Below are 19,463 nucleotides of genomic sequence, written 5' to 3' on the forward strand. Positions count from 1 at the left end.
CATCGAATTAACCCTGCACCCGTCCACACCAGGAAGCTACTTAGTTCGATATAGAGCTCTTTTAAATTCGACTTCTGTACTCCTCGAAAACGAGAGGAGTAGCGCTAAATTCGAAATTGCAATATCGAATTAGGCTAGGTGTGGATGGAAATCGACGGTAATAGCTCCGGGAGCTATCCCACAGTGCACCACTCTGTTGACGCTCTGGACAGCACTTCGAGCTCGGATGCTCTGACCAGCCACACAGGAAAAGCCCCGGGAAAATTTGAATTCCTTTTCCTGTCTGGCCAGTTTGAATCTCATTTTCTGTTTGGACAGCGTGGAGAGCTCAGCAGCACTGGCAACGATGCAGAGCTCTCCAGCAGAGTTGGCCGTGCAATCTAATAGAAAGAGGGCCCCAGCATGGACTGATCGGCAAGTCTTGGATCTCATCGCTGTGTGGGGCGATGAGTCCGTGCTTTCAGAGCTGCGCTCCAAAAGAAGGAACGCAAAGATCTACGAGAAGATCTCTAAAGCCATGGCAGAGAGAGGATACAGCCGGGATGCAACGCAGTGCCGCGTGAAAATCAAGGAGCTGAGACAAGGCTACCAAAAAACCAAAGAGGCAAACCGACGCTCCGGATCCCAGCCCCACACATCACGTTTCTACGAGGCACTGCATTCCATCCTAGGTGCGGCCGCCACCACTACCCCACCACTGACCGTGGACTCCGAGGATGGGATATTGTCCACGGCCGGTTCCTCCTCGGAAATGTTAGGTGACGGGGAAGATGAGGAAGGAGATGAGGAGGACGAGGCAGTCGACAGTGCTTGCACCGCTGATTTCCCCGACAGCCAGGAGCTCTTCATCACCCTTACCGAGATCCCCTACCAACCGTCCACAGCCGGTACCCCGGACACCGAATCAGGGGAAGGATCAAGCAGTGAGTGCTTTAAACATCTAAACATTTCATTTTAACATAACTGGAATATTTATATTGTTAAGAATGGGCTTTTCAGTCACTCATTTAAACATAGAAACTTTTATTTATAACAAAACAGGAATATTAACTATATTAGTAATTTGTTGTTCATGATTTAGTTGGCTTAGTGAACTATTTACTCCTAACTATGTATAGAAAATCAAGTACTGTCCGGATATTCATGATTAGTCCACCACAGGACGCTCCACTCTGTAGTCCGTTATGCTGAACTTCAATGAAAAGGCGGTCAATGTGCCCGGGAATGGACAGACAGTCCTCCTGGGATAGCTCGGCATAGCTCTCCTGGAGGTACCGCTCCAGCATGCGCATGAGGTTCCACGGCAGGGCGATCTTGTTCGTTCCCACGCCATGAGTCCATCAGGTAGTCGGGGATCAGTGCGTGGCACAGCATGGCGGCATACGGCCCAGGCCTCTGCATGCTCTCACGCAGCATCCTTCCCCTCTCGGTCTCCGAGATCCTCATGAGTGTAATGTCACACATGACGCCCTGCTTTAAATTAGGGAGGGGAATGTTAGTATTGGGACTGCTTTACAGCCACGCGGTGGAGGCGGCAGAGGGGCAGCATACAGGGATCTTTCCCGGGAACAGCCGCGAGGTGGTGGGACAGGGGCAGAGCTCATGCTTCCCTGATTGCTGCCAGCAGAGAGTGGCCTTGCATTCAGTGCGAAAGGAGCCCAGTGCTACTATTACATTTTTAAGCTGCCACAAGTCTACGGCTTACCATGTTTTCCTGCGGCAGAAGTAGAGGTGTCCTGCAACGCTTCTCCGATCGCAACTGCAGGACCCCAGACACATAAGGCGAGGGCCGAAAATTCGACCTTGTCCTGAGTGCGCATGTGAAAGGTCCAGTGCATGGTGTTGTTCACAGAGAAAGACTATGTTCTTTGTTAGCAACTTCATTTATCTGTCTCAGGAATTTACTCCCTTTTTCCCATTCCCACAGACACATCTGCGACTGTCTCCCAACCCAGCCTGGCATCACACTCCCAGAGGCTAGCGCAGATTAGAAGAAGGAAGAGAAAGACGCGGGAAGACATGTTTTATGAACTTATGGAGTGCTCACGAGAGCAGGCAGCCCAGACGACACAGTGGAGGGAGAACTTGTCACAAATGCACAGAGCAGTCATGGAACGGGAGGAGAGGTGGCGCCAGGAGGACCAGCAGGCTACTCAAACCCTGCTTGGACTATTGAGGGAGCAAACGGAGACGCTCCGGCGCATAGTGGATGTTCTGCAAGACCGGAGGCAGGAGGACAGAGCCCTGCTGCTGTCTATCTCTAACCGCCCTCCCCCGCCACCAAGTCCCACACCCCCCTCACCAAAAGTACAAAGAAGGAGGGGCGGCAAGGGCCGTTAAAACTGTCAGTCGGCCCCTGCACACTGCTGCAGCAATGGAAGGCTCTCGTTCCAAAGTTTGAAAAGTCCTTTCCTACCCATCTCACAATAGCCCACGTCCAAGTTTCCTCCCCCCCCCTTTTAATGTGCGGTTCATAATAAAACATCTGTTTCTGTTAAGTACTGTTTCCGAGAGTGTCTTTTGGAGGGGATTCTGTCTGAAGGGGGGGAAGGGGTTTGTTACTTGGACAGGACAGTCGCCTGTAGCAGGCTACAGAGGCGGGGGCAGGTCCAGCATCAGGACACATACACAGCACAGTCACCAGTTACCCTGGTCAGTCTGGGAGGCGGTTTTCTTGTTCTGGGGTGCGAGGGGGTTGATCTGTGACTTTGTGGCGGGGGAGGGCAGTTAGAGATCCTATACCGCGGTCCTTATCCTGGATCACAGAGGGGGATCTGTTACCCTCCGCCCCCTTCCAGAAAGTCACTTTGCCGACACATACATGCAGTCCCGCCCAGGACTGCTGGCAGGCTGCGTTGAAACAACCAATCCAGCACTGCGGAGCCTGTCATTCCCGGACTTTAGAAGCATCATTTGCATCAAAACACTAAGCCCGCCCCCCGCCACAGTCTGCGTCCCCGGTTTAAAACATTCCCGCGAAAACAGTAAAAAAGAGAACCTTGTTCATTAACAGAACAGAACAGATTTTATTTGTTGGGAAGGTGGGGAAGGGGGTATGTAACTTGGAAGGATAGTCAACAGTAACTGGGTAAAGAAACGGGGGCAGGTTCAGCATCTGTGTCCACAAAGTAAAAAGTCACTGGAGACCCTGTTCAGTCAGGAACCTGGCTTTCAAAGCCTCCCTGATGCACAGCGCGTCCCGCTGTGATCTTCTAATCGCCCTGCTGTCTGGCTGGACGTAATCAGAAGCCAGGCTATTTGCCTCAACCTCCCACCCCGACATATAGGTCTCCCCCTTGCTCTCACACAAATTGTGGAGCACACAGCAAGCAGCTATCACAATCGGGATATTGGTCTCGCTGAGATCACAGCGAGTGAGTAGGCTTCTCCATCTCCCCTTGAGACGGCCAAAAGCACACTCCACCACCATTCTGCACTTGCTGAGCCGGTAGTTGAATAGTTCTTTCCCTGAGTCCAGTGCGCCAGTGTAGGGCTTCATGAGCCAGGGCATTAGCGGGTATGCAGGGTCCCCGAGGATGACTGTAGGCATCTCCACATCCCCAACAGTTACTTTGTGGTCCGGGAAGTAAAGACCCTCCTGCAGCCGTCTACACAGACCAGAGTTCCTGAACACCCTAGCGTCATGAACCTTGCCAGGCCATCCAACGTAGATATTGGTAAAACGTCCCCGATGGTCCACCAGTGCTTGCAGCACCATGGAAAAGTAGCCCTTCCGGTTGATGTACTGGCTGGCCTGGTGGTCCGGTGCCAGGATAGGGATGTGAGTCCCATCTATAGCCCCACCGCAGTTTGGGAATCCCATCTCGGCAAAGCCATCTCTGATGAGCTCCACGTTTCCCAGGGTCACTACCTTAGATAGCAGTAGCTTGACGATTGCCCTGGCTACTTGCATAACAGCAACCCCCACGGTAGACTTGCCCACGCCAAACTGGTTAGCGACAGACCGGTAGCTGTCTGGCGTTGCGAGCTTCCAGAGGGCTATGGCCACTCGCTTCTGGACAGTCAGGGCTGCCCGCATCCGGGTGTCCTTTCGCTTCAGGGCAGGGGACAGCAACTCACACAGTTCGAGGAAAGTCCCCTTCCGCATGCGAAAGTTGCGCAGCCACTGTGATTCATCCCAGACCTGCAGCACTATGCGGTCCCACCATTCCGTGCTTGTTTCACGGGCCCAGAATCGCCGTTCAACAGTATCAACAAGACCCAGTGACAGCGAGATGTCCTGGGCGCTGGGTCTCATGTTATCAGAGAGGTCGGAGCTAGTGTCCGACTTCATGCCGTCACGGTGGTGCCGTAGCCTCCTCTCATGATTGATCTGCAGCTGCCTCTGGTACAGGTGGAGGAGAAGCTGCGAGGCGTTGAGAACTGCCACAACTGCAGCGATGGTCGCAGCGGGATCCATGCTCGCACTGCTGTGGCGTCCGCGCTGTCAGTAATCAGAAAAGCGCGCGAACTGATTTCCCGCCGGCGCTTTCAGGGAGGGAGGGAGGGAGGGCGTGAGTGACGGACGGATGACGACAGGCGCCCAAAAGCGCCCTCGACACACTTTTTTACCCAGAAGGCATTTGGGGCTCGACCCAGAATTCCAATGGGCAGGGGGGACTGCGGGAACTGTGGGATAGCTGCCCACAGTGCACCGCTTCCAATGTCGACGCTTGCCCCGTTAGTGTGGACTCACAAAGTCTCACAAAGTCGAATTACTGTCCTTAGTGTGGACACACACGTTCGACTTAGTAATATCGATTCCACATAGTCGAATTAACTAAAATCGAAGTACTCTCGTAGTGTAGACAAGGCCTCAATTAGTTGCTAACCACCTTTTAAAGTAAGCCTCATGCTATACTTATGTACTGATTTGATCATTCTCTCCCATCTTTGAGCAGTTAAAAAAAATGAGTATGTTAAACTTAATCAACTCAAAAGAGAAATGTAGTTCACTGTAATTATAAGCTCACATCTTGAGACTGAATTAACACATTTGCCACCTCTATTTCCACTTCATCTCCATCTCTATAAAATGTCATTGACAACAGAATTATAAATAAAGTAGTTTTATTGTAGTGACACATGCAAACACCACTTAGTTGAAGGTCAGTCACCATTTCCATTACAAGCTATTCTTCTCCAAAAGCTGTACTAAAATGGTAATAAAAATGTCCTTGAAGTTAGAAGCTAGCACAACGTACAAAATCTCAGCTTATCATTTCGGAGGTTGGGATGGGAGAAAATGGATGAAAGACAAAAGCTTACCAAAAGAATTCACATCAGCAGCTTTAAAGCTGCATCAAAAAGGAATAGTCAGAAGTAGACCAATACATAATCTCCATTATTTATTTCAATAGACTTTAAAAGTCCACCCATGCCAAAGCAGGCATTTCCAGCAGCAAAGTCCTGTTTAGTAATGCAGATTCATTAAATTCCACAAGAATCCAAGTCATCAGATGCACCATAAGTGCTACACAAACTACACTAGCCTAACACTTTTTACTTTGTAGCATACTTCATAGCATCCTGTACTTAGTCTTCATTTTTTAACTACACAGAAATGAAATGCTATACAGTTTCGGCTTTCAGGTGGTTCTGCTTACAAAATAGCGCTTTTTCAGACATAAAAGTTTTTGCATTCTATCAGATTTAGTTAATTATAGTTGTTTGGTGTTTTGACAGTATTTTTGTCCAGAATTTTATAATTTATTGTGTTTAGGTTTGTTGGGTTTTTTTACATTAGTTATATGTTTTTCAAAGAAAAAACTAAACAGTGTAACTACAAGTAGACAAAATGATGGATATGAAAGTCCTGAAACAGTACCAAAAATAGACCGTAACAATTCTAAGTAGTATTTATAGGCCGAATAAAACTAAAGAAGCCAAATTCTGCACAGAACATGTTCCAGCTAAGTGCTTTGTTTGGTGTTTTAAATTCCAACTCAGTGCTGTCAGCCCACATAAACATGAGCAGCCAATGGAACTCAGAAGTAGCAAGCACTGGCTGGAAGCTAGCTTTTGTGACCAACTCTGGCAATCCAAGAGAATCCTCTAAGGCGTATAGTGAACATGCACTTTTGGGATGCCACGGTCATGACGACACTTCTGTCCTAAATACTTGCTTAGGTGGTCAGATTTCAGTCTTCTGCTTCAAATACAAAGCTCACAGGTAGGTACAGAAATAGGGCACTCCTGCCTCCAAAGTGCAGGGGACCTCCACAATCTTCCCGCCTCGCACAGCATTCCTTTCCTCCTGACAACACACCCCACCTTTAACTTAAAGAGCAAATGAAGATTGATTTGTGTTTATAAAATCTCCCTGAAAAAAAAAATTACAGAGTGCACAGCTGCTTTAAAGCATAGGACCCAAGAACCATTGCTTCACTTGTCCTTCTCTACTGCACTCATCAAGTCTTTGAGGGTTTGGCCAGGGGAAAAGGTAACAGCTCTGAAATTGGTTCTTGATAGCCATTAGCATCTGGCTAGCAAAGGGTGCTGTAACAGGTACTAGCAGGCTACAGGGCTTCCCGCCACACATCCCTTTCTCTCCCGGAGAAAGGAGGCAACCTGAGGAAGCCACTTCAGCTTGTTCTGCTGGAGGAGAGAGCCATACGGGACAAGTCTGAAGAGGAGACATTGCCTCCCCCACAATGGGGAAGGAAGACACAGCAAGAAGCTAGAGGGAAAGGAAATAGTGGAACGAACTGGAAGACAGAAGAGGGAGGTATGACCCATGAAGATGACAGAAGATAGTAAGTCTGCTGGTTGCCCCCCAAACCCTTGTAGAGGAGTAACACGCCATTATGCTACTTCCTCCTCCCCAACTTCCTTCTCCAGCAAGAATGGTGACAAGCCAGAGGTGCAAATGCCTCGTAGGCGCCTCCATAGTTTCAGAAAAAACAGTTACTAACCTTTCCGTATCTGTTGTTCTTCAAGATGTGTTGCATATATCCATTCCACTGTGGGTGTGTGCGCGCCCCAAGCACAGCTACCAGAAATTTTTCCCTCTGATACCCATCAGGGTGGCTCAGGCATCTTCTGTTGCCGCGTGCACATAGCACCAGTATAAAGGGTCCATCCCATCCCATGCCCCCTCAGTTCCTTCTTTCCCAGCTAATCTCCGATGTAGAGCGGTAGGATGGCAGGTTGTGGAATGGAGATGTGCAACACATTTTCAACAACAGTAGTTAAGGAAAGGTTAGTAACTGTTTTTTCTTCGAGTGCTTGCACATGTCCATTCCACTGTAGGCGACTCCCAAATAGTTGCCTAGGCGGTGGGATCAGAGTTCATGGGTATGCTGACTGCAAAACTGCTCAGTCAAAACTGGCATCGTCCCTAGCCTGTTAAGTAATGGTGTAATGAACAGAAAAAGTATGCACTGACGACTAAGTCACTGCTCTGCAAATGTCCTGAATAGGGACTTGTGATAGGAATGTTTCTGAGGATGCCTGCGCATTTGGGGAGTGGGTGGTCAGGGTAGCTAGTGGTGGAACAATCACCTGGACGCAACACATGCGGATGCAGGATATGATCCGAGACGAGATTCTCTGAGCAGAGATGGGGAGACCTTTCATCCTGTCGGCTACCACTGTGATGAGTTGGGTGGATTTACGGAATGGGGTGGTCCTTTCTATGTAGAACGCTACGGGATGTCTAACGTCCAGAGCGTGAAGACATTGTTCCTCCCTCGTTGTGAGTGGCTTCGGGTAGGAGACTGGTAAGAAGCTTGCCTGCTTGTTATGGAACTGGGAAACCACCTTCAGGAGGAAGCTAGGGTGAGGACATAGCTGCACCTTATGCTTAAAGGAGACCGTATATCGAGGTTCTGATGTGAGGGTGGGGACCTCCAAGACCCTCAGACTGAAGTAATGGCCACTAAGAAAGCCACCTTCCATGAGAGGTATGATAAGGGGCATGTTGCCAATGGCTCAAACAGGGGACCCATAAGTTTTGATAAGACCAGGTTTAGGTCCCATGGAGGGCCAGATTCTTGTATTCAGGAGTATAGTCTTTCCATGCCCTTCAGGAAATGGATAGACATCTCTGGTGAAAAAACAGACTGGTTATCCACTCGGGGTGGAATGCCAAAATTGCTAAAAGGTGAACTTTAATTCAGGAGATAGCTAAACCTTGCTGTTTCAGGTGTAATAAATATTCAAGTATCTTCTGCAGAGATGACTGCGTGGGTGAGACTGTGGTGGGAAGCCCATATGGAGACCTGTTTCCATTTTGAGAGGTAAACAGCCCTGGTGGAAGGCTTCCTGCTATTTAATAGGACTTGGCAGACCTGCTCCGAGTAAGTCATCTCACCAAGATTTAGCCATGGAGCTTTTAGGCTGTCAACTTGGGGGAGCTCAGGTTTGGGTGGAGCAGTCGACCATGGTCCTGGGAGATCAGCTCCAGATGTTGAGGGAGCAGAATCAGAGACGCCAATGTAAAGCCTAGCAGTATGGTGAACTAGTGCTGAGGGGGACAAGATGAGGCTAGGAGAATGACCCATGCCCGGTCCCGCTTGATTTTTAGCAGAACCTTGTGCATTAACAGGATGGATGGGGAAAGTGTAGTACAGGTGACCTGTCCACGGGAGTAAGGTGGTGTCTGAGTGAACCCAGGCTGTGGCCTCACAGGGAGCAAAACTGGTGACATTTTCTGCTGTGCTGGGTTGCAAACAGGTCTACTTGGGGAGTCCCCTACCACTGGAAAACGTCCCTCACAATGTCCGGGCAAAGGGACCAGTCATGGTAACTGGAGAAAGACCTGCTGAGGCAATCTGCCAGCTCGTTCTGCACTCCTGGAAGGTGAGAAGCCTCAAGGTGGATTATGTGGGCTATGCAGAACTCCCACAGCTGAATTGCTTCGTGACACAGGGGAAAGCGAGTCCCTCCCTGACTGCTGAGATAGAACATAGCTGCAATGTTGTCCATAAGAACCAACATGCTCTTGCCTGTAATGTGAGGCAGAAAGGCCTGACAGGCCAGATGAATTGCCCTGAGCTCTCTGACACTGATGTGTAGCAAGAGCTCTTCTGGAGACCAGAGGCCTTGAGTCCTCAGGGGCCCCAGGTGAGCTCCCCAGCCTAGCGCTGACAACCAGGGATATCGACAGTTGGGACTGTAAGAAGGGAATGCCTGTGCAAACTGCCTACGGGTCCAGCCACCAGTTGAGGGAGGCAAGGACCCCGGGGAAGTTACTGTGAGGACAGAGTCCAGATAGTGGCGATTTGGAGAGTACACCGAGGCCAGCCATGTCTGAAAGGGTCTGAGGTGCAGTCTTGTGTGCTGCACCACATACATATATGAGGCCATGTGACCCAAAAGCCTCAGACAAAACCAGGCTGTTGTAATGGGGTGGCCCTTAAGATTTACTATCAGGGATGTGATAGACTCTGGCCTGGGTGGAGTTGAGCACCGCTCCAATAAACTCTATTCGCTGCACCAGAGTAAAGGTAAACTTCTTCACATTTATTAGCAAGCCTCTGGCCTGCAATGTCAACTGGATGAGGTGGAGGCTCGACTAGCTGACCTCTGGACCGGCCTCTCACTATCCAGTTGTCCAGATACGGGTAGACTTGCACCCCCTGTTGCCTCAGAAAGGTCACCACTTTCACCATGCATTTTGTAAACACCCGCAGGGCTGCCAACAGGCCGAACGGGAGTACTGCAGATTGATAATGCATTTGGTTCACAACAAACCACAACAAACCGCTTCCCTGTGTGTTTCTCCAGTGAGGGACTCATAGCACACGGTTGGGGTAGTGGTGGCTGCACCCCCTAGAATGGCATGCAGCTCCGCGTAGAAGCGGCATGTTTGCGGCTCAGCCCCGGACCTTCCGTTTGCTTCTCTGGCTTTGTGGTAGGCTTGCCTTAGCTCCTTAATTTTCACGCGGCACTGCTGTGCGTCCCTGTTATGGCCTCTGTCCTTCATGGCCTTGGAGACCTTTTCTAATATTTTGCCATTTCGTTTACTGCTTCGGAGTTCAGCCAGCACTGATTCATCTCCCCATATGGCGAGCAGATCCCGTACCTCCCGTTCTGTCCATGCTGGAGCTCTTTTGCGATCCTGGGACTCCATCACGGTTACCTGTGCTGATGAGCTCTGCGTGGTCACCTGTGCTCTCCACGCTGAGCAAACAGGAAATGAAATTCAAACGTTCGCGGGGCTTTTCCTGTCTACCTGGCCAGTGCATCTGAGTTGAGAGTGCTGTCCAGAGCGGTCACAATGAAGCACTGTGGGATAGCTCCCGGAGGCCAATAACGTCGAATTCCGTCCACACTAACCCAATTCCGACCCCCTAAGGCCGATTTTATCGCTAATCCCCTCGTCGGAGGTGGAGTAAAGAAACCGGTTTAAAGGGCCCTTTAAGTCGAAAGAAAGGGCTTCGTCGTGTGAACGTGTCCAGGCTAAATTCGATTTAACGCGGCTAAAGTCGACCTAAACTCATAGTGTAGACCAGGCCTCAGTGTCTGAGTCAAGGCCGGAGTCAATGGTGCCGACTGTGATGCTGAGGCAAAGCAGCAGCCTGATCTAGGTCACACTCCACTCTGCTCCCCATGCCTGGCTGTCTTTGGTGTGGGGGAATGTCCCCTTTCAGCCAGCTTCTTTCTGTGCTGCTTCTTCAGCACTCGGGATCCCGAACGGTGCCAGGACTCCCGTATGGTGGGATGAGCACTCCTCTCAGACTCAGATCAGCTTGGCTCAGAGGAAGGTCTCAGCGCTGCCTCCCTTAGAAGGAGCTTTAACCTGGACTCCCAGTCCTCCTTCGTATGAGGTTGAATTCAAGGCAGATCTGATAATGATCCCCGACATGAGCCTCATCCAAGCACTTTAGGCAACTAGAGTGCAGGTTGCTCAAAGGCACAGCCTTGTTGCAGGAGAGACAGGGCTAGAAGCCCGATTACTGAGGCATGCCTCAGCGCCGGGAATGGACAAAACTCCGCTAACTAATGGAGAAAAACAACTATGCTAACGTACTAGGATTAAAAAACTATTTACAAACACTAACTATATACAACTACAGTGGAAAAAAACAAAACAGACCAATGAGAAAAGCTTGCCATAGCAAGGAGAGCAGGGCCAGTGACAATCACAGGCAGTAAAAAGGAACTGAGGGGGCGTGGGGTCAGCTGGGCCCTTTACCGGCATTATGTGCACACAGCACCAGAGGGCATCCGAGCCGCCTCAAAGGGTGCCACTGAGGGGAAATTTTCCAGTGACTGTGCTCGGAATACCTGCAGTGGAATGGACATGTGCAAGCACTCGAAGAAGAAATGAGTATGTCGTCAAAGTCATGAAAGATCCAGAAACACGAGATCTGAAATCATGAGATCCTGAGTGAATTGCATGGTTTGGGTCTGACTCCTGATTTTGTAACTGTCTGTGGAAAACCCCCATGTGTGCACATTTTCAGGATGAAAATTCAAATCGAAACGAACACAAAGCATGTACATAAAAATTTAGGACATACCATTCCCATCCTTGTCTCCTCTCCTCCCGAGAGCTCTTGGCATGACATACTTTTCCTCAGCCACCACTCCCTGGCAACCCCACTCTCCTCTCCTACAAGCACTCTCTTCAGCATCTTTCCACAGACTTTCACCCACCCTCTCCAGCCGCTCCTAACCCCAGCAGACATCGCTTGTTCCAATTCTCTACCTCACCTCACATGGCATAAAGCAGCGTCTGCCCTTCAGTACTAATTCAACTTCAGCAGTCTGCACCAGAACCCAGTCCGTTACCCCACAATCCAGCAGGTTAATTCCCCTCTCTCAAGCCCTTCAACCCCGTGGAGTCAGCCTCACCCCAGTTTCCAACCAATACGGCCAACTTCTCTGCCAATAGAAGGTTACGCTGTTGCCCCCTCCCCCTGATTTCCTACACTATTACCCAAACAATATGACCTTATCCACAGTTACTGCACTGCAAGTGGAAGAAGGCCCATGTAAGGCCTCCATTGCCTCATTTTGAGGGATGTGGTTGGCTCCCTGATGCTTCCGTGCAGGACACTGAGGGGTACACAAGAACTACAGGCAGCAGCCCCCTCAGCAGATGGAAGAGGTCTCTCATGGTCACAGGTGGAACAGGTAACAGCTCAGATTCCTGAGCCACCTGCAGCTGCTCACATGATCAGAGCTTTAAAGGACCTCACAATTAAGGAGTGCTGGCAACTAGGGTATCAACCACATTTTATTCTGCTTAGGAAGACTCTGACCTTTAAGGGCTTCACATATCACTGGTTTTATGTATTTTTGTAATAATGTGTTTTATAGCTCATCTTCTTGTAGCACAGTATGATTATGCGATCTGTCACAATGATGCAATGTTACAATACAGCGTTTTATTATTTTGGCATTTCTTACCATGCTCACCATTGTAATCTTGTGGGGCAGAGAATATAGGATTTAGTAGATTGTCAGCTTGGCAAATAAACAGGCCTTTAAGAAAGGTCTGGAAACTCGTTTTCAAGCCTTATTAACGAAGGCATTTGTATATAAATAATGTTTTTTTAAACCAGAATGCACAGAGTTTCTGGAGACTTAGTGCTCTTGCCATCTTATTTGACAAGTGTTTCCAGGGACAGTTTTTCCAAATTTGGCAGCTATAGATGATCATCCCTGTTCTATACGAAGCGGCATATCTAGGTTTTTTCCTAGGGCTGTCAAGCGATTAAAATAATTGCAATTAATCATGATTAATCACACTGTTAAACAATAGAATACCATTTATTTAAATTTATTTAAAGAGATCGCACTGTTTTAAAAACCGAAGAATTAACAAGTGCTTTTATGTTATTTTTTAAATTCCAAATAGTAACTTTTAAAACAACCCTTTACAATGTTTGCAACTCAAACACTGTGGTATTTTGCAAACAAAACAAAGGCAAAATGGACTAGAAAGTGATTGCTGTTTTCGTGTCATTTAAAAAGTTCAATTTTAAAAAACTTTCAGTTTTAATGATCCGCTATTTGTAAAATAAGATTTTATTTAAAAGTTTATTTTTCTCCACCCACCAGTAGCGCAGTGAATTACGTTTGTAAAAATAAGTTCCTTCCCAGCATCTGCAGTTATGAAAATAAAATACCTCAGCATTTAAGCCTTGATCCAAAGCCCACTGAAGTCAAACAATCTCTTTCCATAGACTTCAGTGGATTTTGGATTGGGCCCTTATAGAGAGATTATTTTCCTATGACTGAGCTACTGAGCTATTAAATGCCTTATCCCCTTCCTCCTCTTGTGTACATTTGTAACCCCAGAATATACCATTTGCAGGTTATAAATTTCTCTGGAAAGCATGACACTATTTTCCTGTTCTTTGGGGTATTTGATTATTTTTGAATTCCTGTGCTTCTTTCAAACAAACACTTTCACTGCTAGCATCCATAATGTATAAACCCTTTGCTTTGTCATATCCTGTGAAAGCTGGAAGATTTAAAGCTGTGTCACCTGTCTAAAGCAATTTCAAGTAACGGATGCTTGAGAGGAGATTAGATTTCTGAGAGAGGCCCCTAGGAAACCGGTAATGACTGCATGTATGTATTTGTAAAAGAATCTATAGTGTCACTGTTAATTATTAAACCTTAATTACAATGTAAGGGGTGGGGGGAAAAGCTAGTTCCTTGGCGTCATAAGAAGAATTGCTAGAAAATGCTGACGAAAATGGTGTTTGCCAATACTACTTACTTGAAGTTCAGTTGCATGCTTTCACTAAAACATTGTTTAATGACAAACGTTTGACTGAATCATTTTCCATCATTTACAAGCAAACAATGTTCTTAGTGTGTCTCGTATCAGTATTTAATCTAAATGAGACGTATTCAATCTAAACGTATTGCCACAGTGAAACAGATCAGCAGCAAACAATGAATTTTAATCATGAGTTTGCCTCAAACCTCAGAACTGAAGTCACTGGACTAACTAATCAATCTGAATTATCTCTTGCATTTCAGTAAAGGATCTGAGGAGTTTAATTGTAAAGAAAGGAAAAACAGCAGTTGCAGCTCCAAGTGTAATGTTTTTGATGTAGCTCCTCAAATTGCTGATCCAAATGCAAGCTGCTTTAGAACATTTCCAGAGTACGAATACCAGTGCAAGTGTAAATCCTCACCTTTTTGTTAAACTGAAAAATTAAGCTTTATTGCTAAAAATGAAGAGAAAAGCTGTGGCATTTTAATACTTTTGAATGTGTGTCTGACAAAAGCTCAGGTACATTTGCAATATAGTGCTTAAAAGTGACTGAAGGGACCCCATCCCACCCACTGCTCTGATACCAGCCTTGTGAGTATTTCATTAGCTTCCATTACTGCAACAACTGGGGGATACTTTTCCTGAAAGGCATCACCATATTATAAGCTTTAAAGAAGCCACTGTGAACTGGAGCAAGTAAACTCAACTCCCTCAATAAGCCATTTATCTTTTACTGTACTTGAATTTTCACACCACCTACTTTTGAAGGTTAGATTCAAATATTTGTTCCCTATTTTCTAGCATGCACAAAAAAGGAAAAATATAGGTGTTGGTACAAAACTACCCAGTACTCAAAGTTCTTTTTACAATTTTGGACCATCAGAAACACACTACAAAGTGGATTTAACAAGTTTAAGTGAGCAATAAAACAAGTGTACATTAATGGTCTCACACAAAGTAATGTTTACTTATCTCATGCCCCAAGCAAATATGTCCTTTCCCACTCCTCCCCCTTCCAAAAGAGATGCATGAAGCTGCCAAACTTACAATTAACTCATCTTGATTCTTCCTTTTACAATACTTGGAAAATACTGAATGCACAGTTACTATAAAACTTCTTTCTAGAGCACGCAGCAATGAATATCTATATTTGAGGGCAGAACTGAATCTCAGGATTATTATTTATCTTCTCTGTCCTGTCCCCTCACTGGAATAATCAGACCTGGCATCTTATTTTAATGTGAATAAGATGCTGAGGAAGGCAGGCCAACAAGAAAAGTGGTTTTAGTGCTTTGCAAGCCTTCACAAAGCTAACAATTCATCACCATATCAGGTTTTGTTTATCTACATGACATACTGAACCAGAGTTTTGACTATGTATTGTTCAGCCCTGCAAGGTACATGATCTTGAAAATAGAAACAAAAACAAACTACAATAACTTTACAGTATAATCTTCAAGCAGCCGGTTCCAAACAGATTTCTTTCAGAAGCTGTTGAACGTACATCCACTCCTGGCTAAAACAATATTATCCAAAATGTACACCAGGTGGCTATCGACTGATAGGGATGCCACCCAGCCAGCATTTCATTACCATGACCAACATCTCAGTTAAGGCAAGTTACCTGTAGTTAATTGGTAATGAAAAAGCTGGTATTTTTTCCTTCCTGTGAGGTGCCTCCTCTTGTAAGAAGTTTAACGTATGTGAACTAAGCATTCATGAGAGGTGCTGGAGTTAGTGCCTGGGACAGGTGAAGTCCTTTATTATTTATTCACAGGACCAGTACCACCACAAGCTGTAGCAGCAGTGCAAGCTTTCCCAGACTGCCCTACCAACTGTGTTTGATTCAAGATTGAACCAAGGAGGCCTGATCTAGGGGTGAGAGCATTTCCATCTCTATGCCCATTCAAATCATTGTCCTTGCTGACTAAAGGGTTTCTGAGCCAGATTCACTAAGGCCCTGCCCCTTGTGTAGTCATACACCAGAGCAAAGTAGGTCTATAACACTGCACTCCATCAGTATGGCAATGGTTTTGCACTCGCTTTGCGCTGGTATAAATGATTACACAATGGTGAATCACCCCCCTGGGTCTTTTTCTAGTGAAATTCTTGTTCATTTTAAGTAATAAAAATTAGTTTACAATCTTATTTTTCTTGACTTCAATGACGACATTTACTACAGTTTAATGACCTATGCTTTCAAGAATTAGTTCCTGGTAAAGCACAGAAGGGTTGTTTCCTTTGTGCTTCTATGCTTCATTTCAGTGAAGGACTTCAAACCACTTTACATATAATAAATTAAGACTTAATACACTTGTAAAGTAGGGAAGTAGTATCCCCATTTTACAAGGGGGAAAATGAGAGAGGGATTAAGTTACCTATACTCTGCCTTTCACAGGAATGCATGTTCCCTGCTTGCTGAACAATTATGCAATTCAATGTCATTGAACTAGATCTATAGTGGCAACTATGAAAGTTCTCAGAGTGTCAGTAACTCTGCCAGTAACTCAAACGTATAGTCTGACTCCTAAGCTGAAGATCCACTGTTAAGGAACTGTCGAACTCCCTAAGATGGACAAAAGAAACATTCAGTTGAGTCTAGATGAACATTCTTATTTCCCTTTCTGCCTTCTCTCACAATCTCGCTTCCTCTTTAGGAGGCTTACTCCTCTCAGAAAACTGCAAACAGTCTGGCCGGACTGCCCACTCCCTGGGATGCCTAGGAAATTCAAGGTGAACAATGAAATGGTGACAACAAATGGGTATGGGAAACAGAAGATGGATTAAGTGTCAGTGCTGTGATGGCTGCAGGGGATTGGCTCCAGTGTGAGGTCAGTAAGTCATGAGATGTCAACGACATTTGCCAAGCTGATGCTCACTTAAGAGAAGATACGGCTGAGGCTCAGTGGTGTAGTGTTGCAGCCTTCCCAACATTTCTGTTGTGCAGCCTCAGAGAGAAGCTACTCCCCACATTTGGCACTAAGGGGCCAGCCAACAAGGAATTTGAGTGCCACGTCAAGGAGTTACCAAAGAAGTGCAAGCCCCCTTGACAAATACTACCAGAAAGATATCTGAGCCCAGCTGATACCAAACCTACTAGATAACCATCAGAAAGGCCACTATACACTAGTGACCAATGAGTGCTATAAGAATTAATTTCTTTATGTATTTGGTGTCTTCATTTTTGTATAAAACAGGTTAAGTGTATTGCAGAACTAGAGAGTCACTACAGATTTAGGGTGAATGCTTCCTAAAGGTCCCCATTACTGCTCCTGTCAGCACTGAAGAGGCATAGAATTCCTCTGTCAGGGACCCTGACAGGCATTAAGGGTCCTGACTTAGCTCCAGCTGTCTGCCAGGTGCCTCAAAGACCTTGCCCTCAGGAGGTTAAAATCTAGGTAAGACATGTGAGACAGAAAAAAGAACTGTAGAGCCAAGAGGGAGGAGGTTGATAAGGCAGAGTTCCCATCCACAGAGCACCACTGTTTTGCCTATTAGTTCATTCTTCTGCGTTGAAAAGGTCCACAGACCTTTAGCAGTTCATCTTCAGCCAACTCTGAGCCTTGGATTCAGACCACGCTGTCATTCGTTGGCAGAGTAGGAGTGGCTTCCTTCCTGAGGAGCGAGGCAAATTTTCTGTTCTGTGTCCTAAGGTACAGGTGGCTTTCCTAGACCTCCCTGCTGTAAAGCAGAAACTGAGACCAGAAGAGGAGTGGAAAGGAAGGAGAAGTTTTATTTGATCAAATGAGCTCTCTCTCAGCTTTATGGTTAGACCCCAGGTTTGTCTGAGGGCATTTTTTGGCTCTTCTTGTTGCTGTCTTTCACTGAGGCACTATAGCAGTTCCTACTACTGCAGCACCCTGCAGAGAACAAACGTGGCATACAAAGAGAGTAGCCTGCCATATTATTTGAACACTTCCCTTTTCAACAGCAGTTGGAACCAAGCCACTCTGTGCACAAAAAAGGACTTCTGTATCTTTTCTAACATTAAAAATAAGAAAGCAAAACTGTATCATGTTGAAGATGCAAGTTGGTTCTTATGTTCACCAATTTGTTCATCTCCAACTGGCAACATAAGGTAGTACAACATTTCTGATATATTTTAGAGGGCATCAAATCAACTATTCCACTACAGTTTACTTCTGGCTGTGCTCATCTGTTCCTGGAAATGCTGTCTGTTTTGTTTGTGAATCAGACTTATTGGGTTTGTTCATCCCCTACAGTGCCAATTTTTTTGTTTTTCTAAAAGGCAACTGGAGATTATGTAAAAATGCAGCAGCCTGCATAATCCATTTTGTATTTTTTGGATATTTTTCAAAAAGAAAAGGATTAGAAGTGCTGGCTATAATATATTACAATACATTTGTATAGGATCATTCACAAATAATCCCAGTGCACTTTGCAATTCAGGCACCACGGAAATTGCAAAACATCTTTACTTGCTATATAGAAACATCCCTCTTTCTGAATATGAACAGCTAGTCTGTTCTGTAATTCTAAGGGATGTACGCAGACACAATATTCATGCCCCAACTACACAGTGACATGGTTTACTATCAATTTGTTCCTTCTTGCTCTATGCCCATCAGAAAACAGTCACATATATTAGTGGTCAAATCCAGACAGAATCATTAAGGTCACAGCTGCTAGAGGAGTGGGTAGAAGGGAAAAGGAAAAGGGGCAGATGTCACATGTAATTTACTAGTTTGTTTTCCTGACACCTATGTAAAGTCCTACACAGTTAATAGCTGTGGAACAGAACCCATCTGATCAAAAATTCATAAAAGTACACTGATGATCAAACATGTGAAAGATCAATGGATTTAAGTTGGGCTCAGGTGTGTAAGGAAACAGTGAATGTGGGAAACTATTTTGGATTTTAAAAGCTTGCTTAAAATTCAGAGAACATTCAAATTCTTTAGGGAATTTGATCAGCACCCTGCACACATTTTCCAAATTAGTTATCTATAAAAAAGACCAGAATCTACCACTCCATAGCATGTTTCCATACACAAATATACACATTTTTGTCTTCTTGCAGATATACCTTTAGGGAAGTTCCTGCAAACCAAGCATCACTAAACTTACACACAGTGAGTAATAACAGAATGGAGGATGTGGCTAGAAGCACGTGGCTTTTTTTTTTTTGATTTACCTCTGTAGTTCACTAAGCCCTCTAATTGTTGACAGGCTGGGGTTTAGCCTCAGGAAGTTCTGTTTTAAATTGAGATGCGTGAGGTCCTGGCTGTAGAAGAGGTTGGCAGGCAGATGCTCCAGACTGCAGCATGAGAGATCCACTGAGCTTATGCGCTGCGATGCAACCTAGAAAACAAGATAACCGAACACATTAACACTCCTAAAATATGGGAGCATCACTCTTTACACCTACAAGTGCAAGGTAAGATTTTTTACACAGCAGAAATCATTGGCCAATATTGTCAGTACACATGCCCATGTGTGCATAACTTTCTCACCAATTATTCTGACCCTATTTTTTGACTCTCCCTTGCTTTGTTGTAATGCCACTTCAGCTCCACTGGTGACCAGTCCATATGGACATGTACAATACAGGCCTTCTAATACAAGACTTCAAACATTTGTAATCCTCACAAATAGACACCTAAAGAAATGAAAGCAATACTTTAAGACATGAGGGAAAGATCGGCGATTGACTTGACAGCAATTATCTGCAGGTGGATAACAGTAGCAAATGAGACAGGGCAGATGTTATTGCTGCATAGGTAGAGAATATACCAGAATAATGAAAAAAAAGCACAAT

At 45.8% G+C, this 19,463-nt stretch overlaps 1 protein-coding gene across 1 annotated transcript in view; it reads right to left on the reverse strand.

Moving 5' to 3' along the window:
- Nucleotides 1-19,463, reverse strand: part of PHLPP1 (PH domain and leucine rich repeat protein phosphatase 1) — a 251,059-nt gene that overhangs the window by 75,542 nt on the left and 156,054 nt on the right. Inside the window, exon 4 of the mRNA XM_065398984.1 lies at nucleotides 18,840-19,006. Coding sequence (XP_065255056.1) covers nucleotides 18,840-19,006 — 167 coding nt within the window. The remainder of the gene's footprint in view (nucleotides 1-18,839; nucleotides 19,007-19,463) is intronic.

The sequence above is a fragment of the Emys orbicularis genome, chromosome 2 (assembly GCF_028017835.1).
Source record: "Emys orbicularis isolate rEmyOrb1 chromosome 2, rEmyOrb1.hap1, whole genome shotgun sequence".
Classification (NCBI taxonomy): domain Eukaryota; kingdom Metazoa; phylum Chordata; order Testudines; family Emydidae; genus Emys; species Emys orbicularis.